Source organism: Chiloscyllium punctatum, chromosome 26 (assembly GCF_047496795.1).
Source record: "Chiloscyllium punctatum isolate Juve2018m chromosome 26, sChiPun1.3, whole genome shotgun sequence".
NCBI classification, from domain to species: domain Eukaryota; kingdom Metazoa; phylum Chordata; class Chondrichthyes; order Orectolobiformes; family Hemiscylliidae; genus Chiloscyllium; species Chiloscyllium punctatum.
The window spans coordinates 76,863,705-76,880,154 of NC_092764.1; the positions used below are offsets into that span (position 1 = coordinate 76,863,705).

The following is a 16,450-nucleotide window of genomic DNA, read 5'->3' on the forward strand; positions in this document are numbered from 1 at the left end:
CAAACCTTTCCAATGTGTAAAACAAATATGACCATTCAACCCTATCAAATGCCTTTTCCGCATCTAATGAAACTACTACTCCTGGTATCTTTCCCTGATGGCAGGCTTGAATCATATTCAAAACCCTTCTAATATTATTGGATGATCTACGGCCCTTAATAAACCCCGTCTGATCCTCCTTTATGATATGTGGCAGTACCCTTTCTAGTCTCAATGCTAACGTTTTAGAAAGGATTTAAAAATCTACATTTAGCAAGGATATTGGTCTGTATGATGTACAATCTTCTGAATCATTTCCTTTTTTAAGGATAAGGGAGGTATTTGCCTCTTTCAGCGAAGGCGGGAGACAGCCCTGACTATATGCATCGTTCTACATGTCCATAAGTGGACCAGCCAATATTTCTGTAAATTCTTTATAGAATTCAGCTCGAAAACCATCTGGGCCAGGTGCCTTACCACACTGAAGTTGCTTGATTGCGTCAAGTATTTCTTGGACTGTTAGGGGAGCATTTAAGACCGATACCTGTTGCGGAGTTAAGCCCGGAAAGGTCAAATTTTTAAAAAATGATTGCATCCTCCTAGTCCTGTCTTCACAATCCTGCGATTTATATAAATCAGAATAAAATTTTCTAAAGATTGCATTAATCCTTTTATGATCATGAGTCAAAATACCCGTACTTTCCTTGATAGACGTGATAGTTTGAGGGACCTTTTTTTTCTTTGCAAGAAATGTTAAGTATCTACCTGGTTTGTCGCCAAATTCATATAACCTTTGTTTTGCAAATAATATTTCCCTCTTAGCTGTTTGAGTAAGCGTAGTGTTTAAAGCTGTCCTAAAAGCCGTAATCCTTTGCAATTTGATAATAGAAGGTCTATCAGTGTATGCAGTTTCAGCTGCTTTTAAGCAAGCTTCGAGCAGACGCTGTTGTTCTCCCTTTAATTTTTTCTGGGTCGCTGAGTAGGAGATGATTAAACCTCGCGTGTAAGCTTTGATGGTGTCCCACATCATTGATGGGTTGCTAGCCGTACCTGAATTAATTTCTAAAAAAGTTTTAAATTCTTGAGAAAAGTACTTTACAAATTTACTGTCTTTCATTAGGAAGGGGTCCATACGCCAATGCCGAGGGAATGTCCCATTATTCCTCGCCTTAGTTTCCATATATACAGCAGCGTGGTCGGAAATTGCTATACTACCTATTTTACAGGATGATATGGAATTTAATTTTTAAAAAATCGAGGGGGCAAAAAACATATCAATTCTGGTATGGCATTTATGTGGATTGGCGTAAAAAGAAAAATCTCTGCCCTGTGGATGAAGGCATCTCCATAGATCTACTAATCCTAATTCTTTGTTCAGATCCACCAATTGTCTAGATCTGGGAGATACTCCTGCAGTACTCTTGGGAATCCTATCTATTTCTAGATCCATAATACAATTAAAGTCTCCCCCTATAATTGTATGACGGGCACCAAGAGCCATCAATTTTGAGAAGGCTTCCATTATAAATTTAAAGGGGTGTGCCAGGGGGGCAGTACAAATTTAAAATCCCATATTCTTCTCCATTTATAAGGGCTTTAATCAGAATATATCGTCCAGATTCGTCTTTTATCTGATTTAGGATTTTGAAAGGGAAATTCTTCCGAATAAGAATAACAACTCCCCTACTTTTTGAGCTAAAAGAAGAAAAAAAGGCCTGATCAAATCCACCCTGTCGTAATTTCAAGTGTTCTTTATCCAACAGATGTGTCTCCTGTAGGAGAGCTATATCAACTCTTTCTTTCTTAAGATTTGAGAATATTTTCTTCCTTTTGACTGGTGAATTACTCCCCCTGACATTCCAGGTGCACCATTTAACCGACTGATCAACCATAATCATCCGGGCAAATCTGAGACCTCTTGGGAGGGGAAACCCTATCCAAAACATCCCGAGCATAGAGCATATAAAATTCACAAAAATAAAGGCCCTCCAATACACTCACAACAGTACAACAAAAAAACTATTTCTAAATAATAAAAAAAAATATTAAATGGAGATTTTCCCCCTTGTTCCCAGGGGGTGTCACTTCCTTTCCAAAAGGTCCATCGTATCCTCTCCCAACCCTTAACCCAGGCGCTCCTCAATAGGATGAGGAGAATTCAGATATAATACAAAGCTAGAGTTAACAGTGAGCACCCTAGCCCCACCCCTTTCCCCCCCCCCCCACACCTGGATATATTTGCTTATGTTAATACCATGTATAAACATATATAACTATAAAGTTACAACCTCAGCAAATAATAATTAAATATAATAATACAAAATAGCAAGGGAAAAACAACCCCGCTCCTAGAGACAGAGGTAAAATAAAATAAGGTAACCACCTCCCCCCACCAACATTAACTAAACCCCCCGGCTTATATATATATATACACATACACACATACATACATAGTTAAATAGAGAACAAATAAATAAATCCCTCTCCCTACCCCCCAAGGTAATATTAAACAGTAAGGTAAGAAAAAAGAAAAGGGGGGGGGGGATATAAACCGGAGTGGGGGAAGGCAAACCAACATCCATTATCTCTTACAATTTATCTAAGAGTGTCCAAAAATTCCTTAGCCTTTTCTGGCGATCCGAAGTTATACACGGATCCTTCATGGTTAAAGCGTAGCATAGCGTCGCGTCGCTGGGTAGCGTAAGGAGTACTGAATATTTAAGTCCCTTAAACACTTCTTTACCTCATCGAATGCCTTCCTGTTTCGGACCAGAGCTAGGGAAAAGTCCTGGAATAACATGACCTTGGATCCTTTATAGATCATGGCTTGGGAATCTTTTCCAAGATTTCTAGAGGCTTCTAGGAGTATGTGCCTCTCCCTATAGCTCTGCAGCTGGAACAGGACTGGGCGAGGGCGCTGGTTCGAGCCGGGCCCGCGTATTGCAACCCGGTAGGCCCATTCCACCCTTACCTGGCCTGATCCAGCCTCCAGATTTAAAAGCTGTGGCAGCCACTGCTCGAGAAACGCTGTAAGCTGGCCTTCCTCTTCCCGTTCGGGAAGGCCCAGCAAACGAATATTTTTTCGACAACCTCGATTATCGAGGTCATCAATAAGATTCTCTAAGGTCCCCGGACTCGCTGTTCGAGAGTCCGGACCCGATCCACAGCTGATTGAGCTGTAGTTTCGGAGGTCGCAGCCTTTAGCTCTGCCCCTCCGACTCGGCGCTCGATTTCTTTAACGTCTCGGTTGTGCTTTTGCAGCGCGGCCGAGAGTGATTCCCATCGACTTCGGGATTCTTCAATGAAAGCATCGATCTTCGCATCGAGTTTAGAGATCATTTCCACGAGGCTTGCCACTGTAGGTAAGTCCCCCGGGGCAGCTGCGGACGCCTCTGCTGCAGCTGGAGAGGGTGGGGGAGGGGTTCCGGCTTGCTGAGAGCTGTGGGCTCCCTTCCCTTTAGTCATTTTTGCTGAAGATTAAATTGTTTAAATTCAACACTGAGCAACTAATTAAATTAAACAGCTATTTTAAAAGATTTGGTGAGTGTGGTGGGGGTGGGTGACCCATTTTGCCCAAGTCTTGGGAGGAGCACTGTAGAGTCAGACTTGCTGGGTCGCCGCCATCTTGGATCCCCCAGAATTTTTGATAGCACATCTCCAGCATTAACCGATACACAATTAAGGTAGCTTTTTTAAAAAAAAATGTGCCCTGTAACTAATGGTACTTTCCACAGGCAAGAATAAACTTTGTGTTCTTTCCCAAAAGCTTATTCTGCAATTACAAGGATCAATGTTAGACAGGTCGCTTAAACTGTTGCGCCACCCATTTCAAGACAGTATTTACTTCTGTTCCTCAAACTTAGGAATTAAATGAGCAAACCTTAAGTCTAACTCAATAGTACCTTCATGGGACACAGTTAGGTCCTGGTCCTCAGCATGGGCTGTCTTAGCTCAAACTCCTGCAGTATTTCCTGACACTCTACATCTTCCCTCCTTGCTCTTTCCTCTCTGTCTTCTTCTCTTGCCTTCTCTTTTTCTTGAAAATCTAATTTCTGCTGCCTCAATCTCACAACTAAATCCATATTATTGTCATCAATTTGCACCTGTTAACCACCGGTCACCCCTTTTAAAATTTTAGGCTTTCTGCCTTTTGGGCAAAATTCTAATCTCAAGTGCCTTTCTAAATGTTTTTAACTATCTTCAGAAATAACTTCTCCTAATTCTGCTAGAAAGGTGTCAACATCAAATGTGGATATTTCTATGCTGGAGCAGTACAATCTCAAGAAAACCTTATGCAAATTTTCCTTTAAAATTGGTTTCAAAATGACAGTTCACCCACTCCAGTTCTTTAGTTTTGTCTGTGGATTCAATTCACAGCAACAGGCTCCAAGATTTTCCAATGTGTTCCAGATATGTTACCCCAAACCATTAAACTATCAGTGGAGGATGGATGAACTAGCTCCCCTTCCTTATTCACCTACCCCTCAGACAGTTGCCACAACATTAATTTGGAAAGAATCCTTTGTGTTTCTCCTAAACCAAATGCTTTAAAATTTGAATCAGGCTTTCTCAAGTTATCAAATAATGAATTACTTCTAAACACAAAAATTAATAATGCAACATATACATAGATTATAAATAAAAGTGTAAAGAGAGGTAAAAGTTTAAAAAGCAAATATACAGATCAGTCTGAATTGTTTGTATAGAGTTGATAACTGAACATTATAGCTGTAGCAATGGAGGTTACTGGTGGCTTTGACAGTGATAGCTAAACAGTCAAAATTGAGATTTCTTTTTGGCCAGTTGAGGTTCTAATGGCAGGATTTGATTTCCTTTTAAATTAATTTGCAACAGAGGGGACTTTCTGTTTGTCTCAATAAGAGAGGGTTTTCTATTCATCTGGCTGCTAGCTAGCTGATTTCTAGAAGTCAAGAGTGGCAGAGGTTCTTTATCTGCAACACAGGGCTAACTATGAGATAGTTCTTCTACTATAACCTTCACAGAAGACTAACACTCAACCCAGGCTGGTGCATATGAGACTGTTCAGTTCAACTAGTCCACTCCATTAGAGGTGACGCTGGCTTTTTAAATATATAGTCCTTACGTATTTTTCAAAGTGAAAAACACAAACTGTCCGCAGTTTGATATGTAATGTGCAGGGATTTGGTTTGCGGATGAGCACAAGGTTGTCAGTCCCTCATTATTTTTGTAGTCACAAAAGCTCACAGTCCAGTATGAAGCTTCTTTGACATTTTAGGTGTTAATTACATCAATCGTTTTCTGGATTTACACTTAATTTACATCCACAACTACATTTTAATATATTAGGCATCTTAAAAATGACATTTTGGAATTAATAGTTAAGAGCGTTCATAGTATGTCCTGTCTTGACCCATGGTCATGATACTTTACCAGATTTTTAAGCTAACATATTAAAGAGCTATTAGTGCAGACTCATGAATGAATTTATACTCATGGACAATTTATGTGACAAAATAATACTTTTAAAATGTAGCATTTCATCTTAAATTTGACTTCTGCTGTTAATTTGAAAATCACAAGTTTCAAGTATTTCAACACAAAATTCTACTCAGTCACTATGAGATTAAGACACATTCCATTGATAGGTGTGAAGGCTGGTCAGAAGGTTGATCCTTCAGCTGTAGAAACACACCTTTCAGATACAGATATTTGACATAACCAGATAGTTATGATAAGTTTACATTTAGGTGAGCATAATAGTCCATAGACACAAAAGAAAATAAAGAGCCAAAGGCATACTAATGCACACCATGTTAACACAGAGTCTGCATTTTGTGTGATGAACTGGTTTGAATAATCACAAACTAGTAGATGAGATATTCTGTTCACCTGCTCCCCATTTATCACCCTTACATTTTCTCCCACTGTTTTCATTCCTGCAAATCATCCTTCACACCAATAAAATTTAACACATAAGATCTCAATGATGAAAACATGGGGTTTTAGTAAATCTCAAAAATCTCACTGACAGTAATCCCTGAGTGAATGCAGTCTGGCTGTGAGAATAACCCCCAGGTATACATAGTCTAGCTAAGAATAATCCCCTGGCTGAATACAGTCTGGCTGAGAGTAACCCCCCTTGGTGAGCACCGTTTGACTTGAGTTAACATCAAGATATAAAAATTTCATGCAGTATGACTTGTGTACTCTGTCTAAATTTAGATATTTTCTTTTTAAATAAAGCCGAAGAAAGGATGAATAACAGTTCACACCCAGTCACAGGTAAAAAGCCTAGCTATGTGCCTTTTTTTTAATATACTTACTGTAGCCCATGCCCTGCAGAAAGTACTTGAATGCCTCTGTCAGTTTCCCAGGCTGTTGGAACAAAAGATACAAACTGAAACTAAGACTGCAGACATTCTACACAAGATTATAAATAAAGTACAAACTCAATTGCACAAAGGCATCTTAAAAATGTTTCACACATTGTGCATGGGAAATCATGTCTCATGAACTTGGTTGAGTTTTTTGAAGAAATAACGAAGAGGACTGATGAGGGCAGAGTGGTGGATGCGATCTATATGGACTTCAGTAAGACATTCGACAAAGTTCCTCATGGTTGACTGGTTAACAAGGTTAGATCTCATGGAGCAGAGGGGGAACTAGCCATTTGGATACAGAACTGGTTCAAAGCTAGAAGACAGAGGGTGGGGGTGGAGGTTTGCTTTTCAGACCGGAGGCCTGTGACCAGTGGTGTGCCGCAAGAATTATTGCTGGGTCCACTGCTTTTTGTCATTTGTATAAATGATTTAGATGTGAACATAGGAGGCATAGTTATTAAGTTTGCAGGTGACACCAAAATTGGAGGTGTAGTAGACAGCGAAGAAGGTTACCTCAGAGTACAATGGGATCTTGATCAGATAGGCCAATGGGCTGAGATGTGGCAGATGAAGTTTAATTTAGATAAATGTGAGATACTACATTTTGGAAAAGCAAATCAGAGCAGGACTTATACACTTAATGGTAAATATTGCTGAACAAAGAGGCCTAGGAATGCAGGTTCACAGTTCCTTGAAAGTAGTGTCACAGGTAGATAGGATAGTGAAGGTGGCTTTTGGTATGCTTTCCTTTATTGGTCAGAGCATTGAGTATGGGAGTTGGAAGGTCATGTTGCAGCTGTACAGAACATTGGTTAGGCCAGTTTTGGAATGTTGAGCACAATTCTGGTCTTCTTCCTTAACGGAAGGATGCTGTAAAACTTGAAAGGGTCCAGTAAAAATTTACAAGAATATTGCCAGGGTTGCATAATTTGAGCCATAAGGAGAGGCTGAATAGGCTGGGCTGTTTTCACTGGAGCATTAGAGGCAGAGGGGTGACCTTATACAGTTTATAGAATCATGAGGGGCATAGATAAGATAAACAGTCAAGGTCTTTTCCCTGAGGTGGGAGAATCCAGAACTAGAGGGTATAGGCTGAGGGTGAGAGGGGAAAAATATAAAAAGGGACCTAAGAGGCAACTTTTTCACACAGTGGGTGGTGGGTGTATGTAATGAGACTGCCAGAGGAAGTGGTGGAGGCTAGTACAATTACAGCATTTAAAAGGCATCTGGATGGTTATATGAATAGAAGGGATATAGGCCAAGTGGTGGCAGGTGGGACTAGATTGAGTTGGGATATATCGTTGGCATGGACAAGTTGGACCGAACAGTCTATTCCTGTGCTGTACATCTCTATGAATCTATTGGAGAACAGGGAGTGTTGTTACAGAAAAACACAACTGACATTCGTAGCAGCATAATCAGCAATGAACTGAATGACCAATTGGTCTGCTTCTTACAGATGAATGAGGAATATTAGCCAGAATTTTGGAAAGATTCCCTGATATTTTACAAATTATGCTATTTGTCAAAATTTGTTACCTGTCTGAATCATTGAAATAAAGGTTCAAACAGACTTTGATTTAATTGTGCAAAAAGGCAAATTCAAACTGCTCTGAGTTATGGCCAAACATTTCCTCCTAACTTCTCCTACACCACTGTAATTCCAGTGGAAATTTGGTTTGCTTCTGGAATTCTTAATTCTAGGAGCTTGGACCATAGTATTTTGGACTGAGTAAAAAGCTTCCACCTTGCTCAAGCTGGATAGTTGAATAAAGACAGCCCTGTCTTTATGAGAATCCAGACAGTTTGTCTATTACTCACCTGTGTAATCTGTGGCAGACCACCAGAATCAGCCATCTGAAAAATAAAACAAATGAGTCATCACAACAAGAGGGAGAAGTTACAGCTTTTTTCAGTAACATTTCTTTAATAGCTGAATGATCATTATTGATTATTGCCCACAGCTCTCACAAACTTCCAGGTATGGACTTGACCTTCTAGGCAAAACCTCTATGATTTAATGCTCTAGGAATTCTTTCAACATATTCCACCTATTTCATTTGAGTAACCAAGACCCAGAAAAATAATCCATCATTTTCTGTCACATAACAAGGTTGCTCATCTATTGATCTTATTTACCTGGGTTTGTTGGGTAAGTCTAACACTGGATCTCGACTGATTTGCATGGATCTTTCATGAATATGTTGGTCTTTAGCAATATGCCCCATGGCACTTTAGCTCCATTGCATCAATGGTCCATTTCAAGGTTAAATGAGTTTTCCTAGGCAGCCTGGGTTGATTGTGAGAATAATGGGGTTAATGAATAATTGCAGTTTAGATCTGTTGGGTAATTATCCAATGGTAATTTATTGGGCAAGGGACCCAGCACTGAGCTTTGTCAACTGTCAACTTGTGCCTGTGAACGTATTAAATGAATATCCCATGTTCAGCATGAGAATGTACATGATTATTTAGCCATGTTTAATGAGTGATGCCGAGAATTGCCTAGATCTGCTGAAGCAATGAAAGCTCATCATTGTGTAGCTCTTGGGGTGAACAAAGCATACATTTCCTGGATCTGTCAAATGAATAATACTCATGATTGTGTGATTCAGTGGAATTAATGAGGGTCAGACTGAAGGGTTTAGTCCTGAAAGACTAATGGACTTACCACAGAAAGAAAAGAAAAGATATATATGTTAATGCATACTCAGAAAAGGAGTCAGAGAATATTCCCGAGGGTTATCTTAAAGATAGAATCCCAAGACGAAAATGAAGACCACGGCAGGTTAGTGCAGGGGAGAAATGGGCGATGTGCGCCAAATTGTGTTGCCAGTAGCATACACAGGAAGTGTTATAGGTAACACATGAACTACCTGTAGGAGGTCACCTAGGAGTACGAAAGACTCAGGCTAAGGTACAAGAGTATTTCAATTGGCCTGGAATGCATATGGAAATGATTATATTTTGCCATATGTGTCATACATGCTAAATGGTAGGTAAGCCACAGGCAGTAATAAAACCAACACCTTAGTTGCCAATTCCTGCTTTCAAAGAACTTTTCATACAGGTTATGATTGATTGTGTAGGTCCCCTCTCGAAAACTAAAAGTGGGAACCCATACTTGCTAACCATAATGGCTGTGTCTACCGGATTTCTGGAGGCAATTCCATTACGGTGTATTAAGGCAAAAAGTGTGGTAGAGGAGTTAGTAGCTTTCTTCATGCTTTATGGGCTACCCAGAGACCAAGGGTCTATTTTTACTGCTAGGCTGTTTAAGGAAGTCATGGATAGCTTAGGTATACAGCAATTTAAATCAAATGCGTATCATCCTGAATCCCAGGGAGCTTTAGAAAGTTGGCCTCAGACCCTGAAGACTCTGTTAACAGCACACTGTTAGGATTACCCGAAGGATTGGGATAAAGGTATCCCATTCGTATTGTTTGCCATTAGAGATGCCCCAAACGAACCTCCTCAGTTTACTCTCTTTGAAATAATATTTGGACAAGAAATGAGAGGGCCTTTGAAATTAATTAAAGAGAAATTGACAGCACCGAAGTCGGAGATCTCACACTTGGGCAGAAATTAAATCAGAGAGTGAGTTAGCTAAACAGCATCTAAAAAGGGCACAGTATAGAATGAAGCAGGTGGCAGATAAAAACTCTGAAATTTGGGCATTTTCCCATGGGGATGACATATTAGTATTGTGACCAGTAGTAGAAGATCCCTTCAAAACCAGGTTTAGTGGTCCCTATCAAATTGGGAAAAAGTTGAGTCAGGTAAACTAGCTGGTAAAAAGATGTTGGATAGAAAAAAAACTGTATTAGGTATATCATGTGAATATGGTGAAACCTTATTATAATAAAGACAGGGAACTGGAGAAACAGGTGTTAGTTACTGCCCCGCAGAGTGAGGAATCAAATCCAGATGTTATGGAATTTGATGTGCCTCAAAATACGTTAAACAATGAGGACGTCCTTGAGGAGTGGGATAGGTTAGTAAATTACCTGCCTCAGGTGCCAAGAAGACAGGCAGGAGGTTGGAAGAACACAGCAGGCCAGGCAGCATCAGGAGGTGGAGAAGTCAATGTTTCGTGTGTAACCTTTCTACAGGACTGGGGATGGATGTAGGGGGAACTGCAGATAAAGCAGGTGGTGGGGACAGGATGGTGAAGTGGGGATAGGTGAAGACAGGTGGAGGGTACCACCTTGTTGGTGGCCTGCAGGAGTGGAAGGGAAGGGAAGGGGAGGGGCTGGAAAGGGACGTTATTTGAAATTGGTGAATGCAATGTTGAGTCCCCCAGGCTGTAGGCTACCTAGGCACAAGATGAGGTGCTGTTCCTCCAATTTGCACTGTGGTTCGGTGCTCGGTGAACTGTTCTCTAAGTTTATGTTCGGTCTCCCCGATGTAGAGAAGACCACACTAGGAGCACCTGATGCAGTAGCAGTAAACTAGGTTGGAAGAGAGGCAGGTGAACCTCTGTCTCACCTGGAAGGACTCTTTGGGGCCCTGGATGGAGGTGAAGGGGATGGTGTTCTGGCAGGTTTTACATTTTTCTGGTTGCAGGGGAAGGTACTTGGGCAGGGAGGGTCGTTGATGGGGAGAGTGGCCTAAACAAGGGACTGTCGAAGGGAATGGTCCTTGCGGAAGGCAGAGGGGGTAGGTTGGGGGAGGATGTTCTTAGTGGTGGGGTCTAGTTGGAGTTGGCGGAAGTGTTTAAGGATGATGCGTTAGATGCGGAGACTGGTGGGTTAGTAGGTGAGGACTGGGGATTCTGTTTTTATTGAGTTGTTGGGGGGGCGGGGGGGAAAGTGGTTAGAGCAGTGGAGCAGGGAATGTGGGGAATGGAGTCAGTGCAGTGGAGGGCTGCCTGGATGACAGGGGGAGGAAAAGCACGTTGTTCAAAATAAGTTGGGAAGTTTGGGAGTGGAATTTTTTTTTAATTACTTAGTGTGGAAACAGGCCCTTCGGCCCAACAAGTCCACACCGACCCTCCAAAGAGCAACCCACCCAGACCCATTCCCCTACATTTACTCCTTCAACTAACACTATGGACAATTTAGCATGGCCAATTCACCTGACTTGCACATTTTAAAACTATGGGAGGAAACTGGAGCACCCGGAGGAAACCCACGCAGACACAGGGAGAATGTGCAAACTCCACACAGATAGTTGCCTGAGACGGGAATTGAACCCGAGACTCTGGCGCTATGAGACAGCAGTGCGAACCACTGTGCCGCCCATCTCCTTATCCGAGCAGATGCAGTGGAGGCGGAGGAATTGGGAGAATAGGATGGAGTTCTTGCAGGATACTGGATGGGAGATATAGTCCAGGTAGTTATGGGAGCCTGTAGGTTCGTAAAAAATGTCTGTCAGGAGATGGAAATTGTGAGTCAAGAAAGGGGAGGGAGGTATCCGAGATGGACCAAGTGAATTTGACGGTGGGGTGGAAGTTGTGGGCGAAGTCAATGAACTGCTCCAGTTCAGCCTGGGTGCAGGAGACTGTACCAATGTAATCATCAATATAACGGCAGAAAAGGTGGGGCACAGTGCGTAGCTGGGGCCCACTAGGTACCAATGGCCACTCCCTTGATTTGGATAAAATGGGAGGAGTTGAAGGAAATGTTATTGAGGATGAGGACCAGTCAGGAGCAAAGAATGCAGCTGAAAGATTTGTTACAACAGTATGAGGACATCTGCAGGAGTAAGATGCGAAGGACTAACGCTATTGTGCGTGAGGTAGACGTAGGGAATGCTGTTCCAATAAAATAACACATCGACAGGCTTAATCCTTTCAAAGCCAGACAGGTCCAGAAGGAAGTGGATGCGATCCTCAATGAAGATATCATTGAACCGAGTCAGAGCTAGTGGAGATTGCCGATCGTGTTAATTCCCAAACCTGACGGGACTCAATGTTGTGTGGTCAACACCTAACAAAATTGGACTCATACCGAATATCCAGATTGGAGGACTGTACAGAGAAAGTTGGACAAGCCAGTTAAATCATAAAGTTGGACTTACTGTGTGGTTATTGGCAGGTAACTTTATCAGAGAAAGCAAAATAAATGTTTGTGTTTGTAACCCCAAATGGGCTATACCAATTCAGAGTGATGGCCTTTGAAATAAAGAACACACCCGCCACATTTCAAAGACTCATGAACAGAGTTGTGGCTGGGTTAACAAACCATGCAGTGTATCTGGATGATGTAGTGAACTTTAGTGAGTCCTGGAAAGATCACATAGTACAGTTGGCAGAGCTCTTTGAACGATTAAGAGAAGCAAAACTAGTAATAAACTTAAAGAAAACAGCATTTGTGAAAGCAGAAATGGCGTTCTTTGGGGCATAGAAGGTTGACTCCAAGGAACGCAAAGATGAAGGCCATCGAGAAATTTCCACAACCAACCTCGATGGAAAAGGGGCTCCGATTTTTGGGTCTAAGCAGATTCTAAAGGAAGTTTATTCCAAACTTCAGCAGCGTTGTGGCACCGTTAAAAGATTTGTTGAAGAACACCACAAAATTTTAGTGGACTGAACAATGCCAGGAGTCATTCGACCATTTAAAAGCAATATTAACCATTTCACTAATTTTAGCTACACCAAATGTTTTGAAACCTTCAAGTTTGCAATCAATGCTAGCGACATGAGTTGGAGCTGTACTGCTACAGGAAGGTAATGGAATTGAACTGCCAGTTGGTTACTTTTCAAAGAAACTCAACACCTACCAGAGAAAATATGATCAAAAAGGAATTATTGAGTTTGTTACTGGCCTTACAATATTTTAGTGTTTATGTCATGAACAATAGGTCAGAGATGGTTGTGTACACAGATCACAATCCTCTTACATTCTTGGAAAGATTTAAAGACAAGAATATGAGACTATTTCATTGGAGTTTTATGTACAGACTTTTAATTTACAAATCGTACATCTTGAGGGTCGGAAGAATGTGATAGCAGGTGCATTATCGCGGATTTAATGGATAAAGTATAGCTAATATTGAACAGATACCAATGTTTCTATGTATGTATGAGTGCAGAAGTTAATATGGACTGAGATTATTATTCTATGTCTTTCTTGGTAATGGGGTTAAGAAACAGAAAAAATATGAAGCTATCTTTTCATTGTGATAGTTCATTTTTTCCTAAGGGGGGGGGTGTAATGATGTTAAAGGTGTGTACTATACCTTTAAGGGAGAGTGAAAGCTGACAAGCACCTGTCATGTGACTGACTAACAGGCACAGAGTGTACTAGAGAACTGATGATGTAACCTTAAGATGTAACCTTTGGCTGTAACCTAGATACTGCAATTGTTTTCACAGCAGTTCGAACTTAGCCAATCAATCAATTTAAATTATGCCCCAAGATACCAAAACCCAATCGAATTTGAATGTTACTGTCTTGACAACGTCAAACCAATGAGATGATCCAAAGTTTCGGGTATAAAAAGCAGGCATTTTGGACAGTTAGCCAGAAAGAGCACCACCTGCCATTGTCAGACAGATTCCCCGAAAACACTCGCTGTCAAAGGTACTTTTTTCATATGAAAAATCTGTAGCAGAAGACCAAAGATGACCCAGGGAGATCTACAAACAGAGCAAGATCGACTCTGGAGACGACAGCTGCTGTCTGGTTTTGAAAACTGAGTCGCTGTAAATTTAATAAGGGCTTTATTGGATCAGTATATTGTTACAGAGTGGGAGGTAGATAACAAAGCTTTAAGATAAAGGAGGCTTAGAGTTGTAAGTAGTTGTTGTTTAATGTTCACATTAGAGTTAAAGAATAAAATTGATATTTTTTGTTAAATAATGGAATTTGAGTAGTTCTCTGATACTCATATTTAACAGATTACGAGGTAACGTGAGCTTTTCTGTGTGTTTGGTTTAATTGACAGAAGAGTTTACCGCTGTGTTGTAACAAATATCTAAAAGAAAAGGCCACAGGTCACCTCTTCCTGCCTTGTCCAATTGCTTGGTACATCAAAGATTAGTCAGTAAATGCTACCTTACTAATATCCACATTCAACCCAAAAATCAATATGGACTCCAAGAAATAAAAAGGTCATGAGGTGAGATTAGATTCATGCCCCACCTTCCAAATTGTCCTGCACCTTTACATCAGCAAGTAATAACACCTATGCTTTAGCCAGAGCTCCTCTGCTCTACCCGATCTTTTTTCTTTCTCTCCTTTCTTTGCAAACTTCTAATTTAAAACTTACTCAGAGGGGAATGGAGGAGGCAGCTCCGGGACCAAAGGGCACTGCTGTGGGGAGGCAGGTCCCGGACTAGAGGGCGCCACTGCAAGGAGGTGAGGCTGAGACTGAAGGGCGCCACTGTGGGGAGGTGGATCCTGGACCGGAGGGCGTTGCTACAGGGAGGTGGGTCCTGGACCAAAGGCGCCGCTGTGGGGAGGTGGGTCTCAGACTGAAGGGTGCCGCTGCAGGGAGGTGGGTCCCAGACCAGAGGGTGCTGCTATGGGGAGGTGGGTCCTAGTCTGGAGGCTGCCATGGATAGGCGAGGCCCTTGCAGACTAGAGGCAAGGCCAGTCCTCGAGCTTTGAAGCCCAGCGTGATCTGGAGACTTGGCCTGGCGTCATCTGGAGACTAAGTGCTGGCATGGACTTAGGTGCAAAGGACTATAATTTGAGTACCTTTTTTCCCATTTTATTCTCATGCTGGACTTTTATTTATTATTCTTTCAATTTTGTATCAAATACCTAAATATCTGTACCTAGGTATCTTGTGCCTTAAGATGACGCCATGAGTGGCAACATTGCAAACGTCTCACTGCACTCCAGTGCATGTGACAATAAAGCCAATTCTAAATTCTAAAAAAAATGTCTACCAATCTGGGCTAATATAAGTTAATTGTTAAGAAATTGCTCAATTATTTTGTTTATTTTAATTAACTTGCTCTGACACATTATAATAGCTCCAGGGTAACTGGAACATTTATATGCAATTAACTGTTTAAGATTACAGCTAGTCCAGGCATTCTATACCTTAAGGAAAGTTGTCTGAGTTGGGTCCAGCTTGGAGTTACATTCCACCTGGGATTGAAAGAGCAGCATTAGTATGAAACCATGATGAATGATAAAATATCTAACAGATTATGAGCACTAATTCCATTTCCCAAAAGAGGGAATGTGTGCTCCAATATTGTGCATATATTCATGAAGATTTCCTCTGCTCAGTATTTCAGTTTCCAAACGAAGACATATTTGCAGCTTTGTCAGAAATGTTTCTTGGAGGAACTTCGACTGTACAAGTACCACGCCTGTCATCGTGTATGTACCATGCCACTATTCACATCAACCAGGACACTCCTTCCTTCACTGTCAATTGTGTTACAATTGCTCTCTGGATTATGGGTCAATTAAATACGTGTAAGTGGCATGCAGTTGTTGCAAGTATTAGACTAACATCTTATGACACTTTCCTTCTCTAAATTTTGCCATTCCTTTGCTGATAAAATGCTTATTATTTCATCTCAGAGAGATCTCAGCTATTGATCCATGTTGGACTAAGGGTATTTAGAATACTAGATACTAGCTTCAATCCAATTTGGTAATACTTGTAGGAAATCTAAAGGCACTAGTGGATAACCTAATGCATTGACAATCAGAGTAAGACATATCAACCTAGCAAAACAATGTCATGCAAAACCCACAATATATGAAGCTACGAAAAAGGCACATAAGTAGCATTGATCAGATTTTTACTGGGCAGACAAAGAGAGATAGAATCCAAACAACATTCCTTCTAAGATCTGTGGCCACGCATACCAACTCAGCATGCCAATGCGTGACTTCTAGTTTCAGAAGCTGATGCAGCATACAGATCTCAAAGATTTGCACAGTGAAAACAAAATTAGAGGGAAAATTTAACCCATGGCAGAAAAATGAGGACTACTCCCTTGTTATTGCAGTGTTTCTGAATGTTGCAAGCTTCTTACAAATAGCAATGCTTTCTCTTGCTTCAAGGAGATGAATGTATAGAAAATACCCTGCCCAGCCACTGGATGTGATGCAGATTCACTGCTTATACTCACCACACCTTCCTCTGCTGGGGAATTGTCCCCCACAACCAGCATCACTGGACACCTAAAATGAAAC

At 41.2% G+C, this 16,450-nt stretch overlaps 1 protein-coding gene across 7 annotated transcripts in view; it reads right to left on the reverse strand.

Annotated features, from left to right (window-relative positions):
* The window catches only part of LOC140453192 (protein NDRG4), a 231,680-nt gene that overhangs the window by 13,689 nt on the left and 201,541 nt on the right, over positions 1–16,450 (reverse strand). For all 7 annotated transcript variants that reach the window (XM_072547693.1, XM_072547696.1, XM_072547697.1 and 4 more), the window contains 4 exons: positions 16,387–16,438; positions 15,338–15,385; positions 8,163–8,198; positions 6,285–6,336 (listed from right to left, as the gene is read on the reverse strand). In XM_072547693.1, the coding sequence (XP_072403794.1) occupies positions 6,285–6,336; positions 8,163–8,198; positions 15,338–15,385; positions 16,387–16,438 (188 nt within the window). The remainder of the gene's footprint in view (positions 1–6,284; positions 6,337–8,162; positions 8,199–15,337; positions 15,386–16,386; positions 16,439–16,450) is intronic.